Here is a 3,459-nt window from a genome sequence, read left to right as displayed (position 1 = left end):
ACCGGCCCCATTCCTTCACTTTCTCCTTTTTATTTTTTTAATTTAATTTAATTACTTTATTGTTCGGTTTAATTGTTAGACGCAAAATTTGTTAAACGATAAGCTTGTTAGGCGACGAAATGCGCGCACAACAAAAGTATGCTCCAATAATTATTAAAAAGAAATTTAATTGACTAACTATTTATTAAATAATTAATTTTTTTAATCGATATTTTAACGGGGTGTTATAGACTACCCCTTTAAAGAAGTTACGCCCTCGTAACTTTCTCAACGTCACATAAACGGAAAACTTCACAAAACACTAATACAATTCACAAACACAATTCACAACACAAACTTGACACACTTATTAACTCACCAAACAAATCAATTTATCTATTGATTAGCGCGAAAGTCCTATCGCCTTCTACCCACTTAAGGAATTTACGTCCCCGTAATTTTACTAACCTGAAACAGATGCGGGTATTTCTCACGCATTGAGTTTTTGGTTTCACATATAGCCGCCCCGCGCTCATGATTAGATCATAAAACTTTAAGCATTGTAGTATCTTTCCTCCAAGTACTACGAACGTTAGTACCCAAAATACAAACAAGTTGGTCAGCATAAGACAAGGTTGCATCAAGCTCTAAAGGTTCGGGGTCTAAAACATGTGACGCAGTGGAAAAATATATTTTTAGCTGTGACACGTGGAAAACGTCATGTACTTTTTCCAAGGAATTGGGAAGTGCTAAGCGATAAGCCATCTTACCCACCCGTTCCAAGATCTCATAAAGGCCAATAAACCCAGGTCTCAACTTTCCACAAGCACCAAAACAAACCACCCTACGCATCGGCGATAACCTTAACAACACTCGATCCCCTACTTCAAACTCTTCTGGACAACACTTCAAATCAGCAAGACTTTTGGCAGTTTTGTGCTGCTTTCATTCCTTCCCTTATCAACTTTACCTGCTCTGTCATTTGAAGTAACAAATCGGGTTTCACAATCGCAACTTCAGTGAAATCAGCCTATACATCAGATTTCGGCAATGAAGCCAATACAAAGCCTCAAATAGAGCCATTTGAACTGTCGCCTAATAACTATTGCTATAAGAAAACTCGACAAAAACCAAATGCTTATCCCACGACCCTTGCCACTAGATGGTAATAGCATGCAACATGTCCTTTAAAAATTGATTTGTCCACTCCATCTGCCTATCAGTCTGTGGATGAAACGACATACTATACAACAACGTAGTGCCCATAGCCTGCTGTAAAGTCTTGCAAAAGTGTGACGAATAACGAGTATCCTTATGAGACACAATTGTACAGATACACCGTGAAATCGTACAACATACTTGATGTAAGCACGAGCCAACTGTTCCATCTCCCAACGGTAATTCATGGGAATGACACATGCAGATTTTGTCAAACAATCCACTATAACCCACAAAGAATCGTTACTTAACTTCGTTCATGGCAACCCCAACAAAATCCATCGATATATAATCCCACTTCCACACCGATATCTCCAAGGATTGTAGCAAATTGCCCGGTCTTTTGTGCTCGCTTTTAGCCTTTTGATAGGTCAAACAACGCGAAACATACTCAGTGATATCCTTCTTCATTACCGACCACCAGAATATAAGCTTAAGATCTTGATACATCTTATCATCACCAGGGTAAACAGAAAACTTCAAACTATGAGCTTCATCCAAGATACGCTTCTTCAAGTTGGTTCTCCCATCGGTAAACACCACCGGCTCGTGAACCTAAAACCACCATCCTTATGAACCAAGAACCCCTCTAATTTTTCCTCACGAGCATGTTCCTTTAACTTCATCAGTTTAGGGTCCTTATCTTGTGAACTCAAAATTTCCTCAAAGAACGAGGGTTATATAGCCAAAGCACCTAGGCAATGTTGCAACTCACCTTCCCGAATGACCTCCAAATTCAACTTAGCAAAGTCACAATTCAATTCCTAAACCCCACCCAGAGCAGCCAAAGTATAACTAGATTTCTTGCACAAAGCATCAGCAACCAAGTTAGTCCCCTTATGACAAAAAAACTCTACATCGTAATCGGTCATCAACTCTAGCCACTGACGCTGCCGCATGTTTAGGTCACTTTGGCTATAAAGATACTTCAGACTCTGATAATCGGTGTAGATTCTACACTTGACTCCATACACATAATGCCGCCATATCTTGAGGGTGAAAACAATAGCATCTAACTCCAAACTGTGAGTAGGATAGTTAAACTCGTGCGTCTTCAACTTTTGTGAAGCGTAAGCGATCACCTTGCAATCTTGCATCAGCCCACATCCTAAGCGCTTCTTTGATGCGTCACTATAAACCGTATAATCCAATTTAAGGTCAAGTAAAGTAAGAATAAGGGTCGTTGTTAACCTTTCTTTTAAAATCATGAAGGCCTATTCACATTCGTCAGACCATTCGAACTTCTTCTTGTTCATCATCAGCAAAGTCAAAGGTCGAGCAATATGTGAGAAATGTTTAACAAACCAACGATGGTACCCAGCTAACCGTAAGAAACTTCACACTTATCTGACATTCTTTGGCGACGACTAGCTTCACACCCGCTTTATCTTTAGAAACAAAATGACCCAAAATGACACCTTCTCCAATCAAAACTCACACTTCGACAACTTTGCATACAAACTTTGTGCTCAAAGAGTTTGTAACCAAACGTAGGTGTTCCTCATGATCAAATTGATCCTTGGAATAAGACAATATGTCATCTATGAAGATCACAACAAACTTAGCTACGTAAGCACTAAACACCTAATTCATCAAACACATAAAAGCGGCTGGGGCATTTGTTAACTCAAAAGGCATCACAGTGAACTTGAAATGTTCATATCTTGTCCTAAAAGCCGTTTTATGGATGTCTCGCTCCGAGATTCTCAATTGATGGTAACCTGACATTAAGTCAATCTTTGAAAAGATCCCAGCTCCCATTAATTGATCAAACAAATGCGTCAATACGAGGCAGCGGTTATTTGTTCTATACAGTCATCTTATTTGACTCCCTATAGTCAATACATAGCCCCAAGCTGCCATCCTTCTTCTTCACAAGCAGCACCAGAGCGCCCCATGGTGAAACACTTGGTCGGATATAACCCTTATCCAACGATTCTTTAAGGTGAGTGATCAGGACTTTACGTCCTTCAATAGTAATACCACATGTGCATGGCATAGCGTAGTACATCGGCAAGTACGGTTCGAATCCACAAGGAGGTGGGGTTAAGTTAATAGTTTCTCGATCGATTAGTGTGTTCGAAAACGTATAATATGATGTTTGGAGATAAAAATAATTAAAAAAAGCAATTAAATGTACTTAAAGCATAAACGTAAATAAGAATACAATGAACTAAAAGCAAGGATAAAATGATCAATAAGCTAAGAGGCATAGGCTAGGCTTTCTCACCAAAGTAGTGTTTACTAAACGTTAACCTAAGG

At 39.2% G+C, this 3,459-nt stretch overlaps 2 protein-coding genes across 2 annotated transcripts; both read right to left on the bottom strand.

Annotated features, from left to right (window-relative positions):
- Positions 1 to 522: 522 nt before the first annotated feature.
- On the bottom strand, positions 523 to 1,385 carry LOC130799346 (uncharacterized). Its single transcript, XM_057662448.1, has 3 exons — positions 1,224 to 1,385; positions 950 to 1,009; positions 523 to 885 (listed from the first exon to the last, which is right to left on the bottom strand). The coding sequence occupies exons 1-3, from the start codon at positions 1,383 to 1,385 to the stop codon at positions 523 to 525; spliced, it is 585 nt and encodes a 194-aa protein (XP_057518431.1).
- A 55-nt stretch (positions 1,386 to 1,440) lies between these two features.
- Positions 1,441 to 3,208, bottom strand: LOC130799345 (uncharacterized). Its single transcript, XM_057662446.1, has 5 exons — positions 3,043 to 3,208; positions 2,796 to 2,918; positions 2,524 to 2,615; positions 1,968 to 2,411; positions 1,441 to 1,752 (listed from the first exon to the last, which is right to left on the bottom strand). Exons 1-5 carry the CDS (start codon positions 3,206 to 3,208, stop codon positions 1,441 to 1,443), a joined length of 1,137 nt encoding a protein of 378 aa, XP_057518429.1.
- Positions 3,209 to 3,459: the final 251 nt, after the last annotated feature.

This window comes from Amaranthus tricolor, chromosome 14, assembly GCF_026212465.1.
Source record: "Amaranthus tricolor cultivar Red isolate AtriRed21 chromosome 14, ASM2621246v1, whole genome shotgun sequence".
NCBI lineage: Eukaryota > Viridiplantae > Streptophyta > Magnoliopsida > Caryophyllales > Amaranthaceae > Amaranthus > Amaranthus tricolor.
Note: the sequence above shows the minus strand (reverse complement) of the source record. Positions and strands in the feature narration are given on the sequence as shown.

Bases quoted from the DNA above. Each gene is read 5' to 3' on its own strand.
- LOC130799345 (XM_057662446.1), bottom strand. From the start codon at position 3,208: ATGTACTACGCTATGCCATGCACATGTGGTATTACTATTGAAGGACGT. The intron at 2,919-3,042 runs GTATTGACTATA...ACTTAATGTCAG, and splicing joins GGATGGCAGCTTGGGGCTAT to GTTACCATCAATTGAGAATC. The intron at 2,616-2,795 runs GTTTGATGAATT...TGATTGGAGAAG, and splicing joins TGCCCCAGCCGCTTTTATGT to GTGTCATTTTGGGTCATTTT.
- LOC130799346 (XM_057662448.1), bottom strand. From the start codon at position 1,385: ATGAATTACCGTTGGGAGATGGAACAGTTGGCTCGTGCTTACATCAAG. The intron at 1,010-1,223 runs GTATGTCGTTTC...TCTGATGTATAG, and splicing joins GGGCACTACGTTGTTGTATA to GCTGATTTCACTGAAGTTGC. The intron at 886-949 runs GTAAAGTTGATA...GCTGATTTGAAG, and splicing joins TACTTCAAATGACAGAGCAG to TGTTGTCCAGAAGAGTTTGA.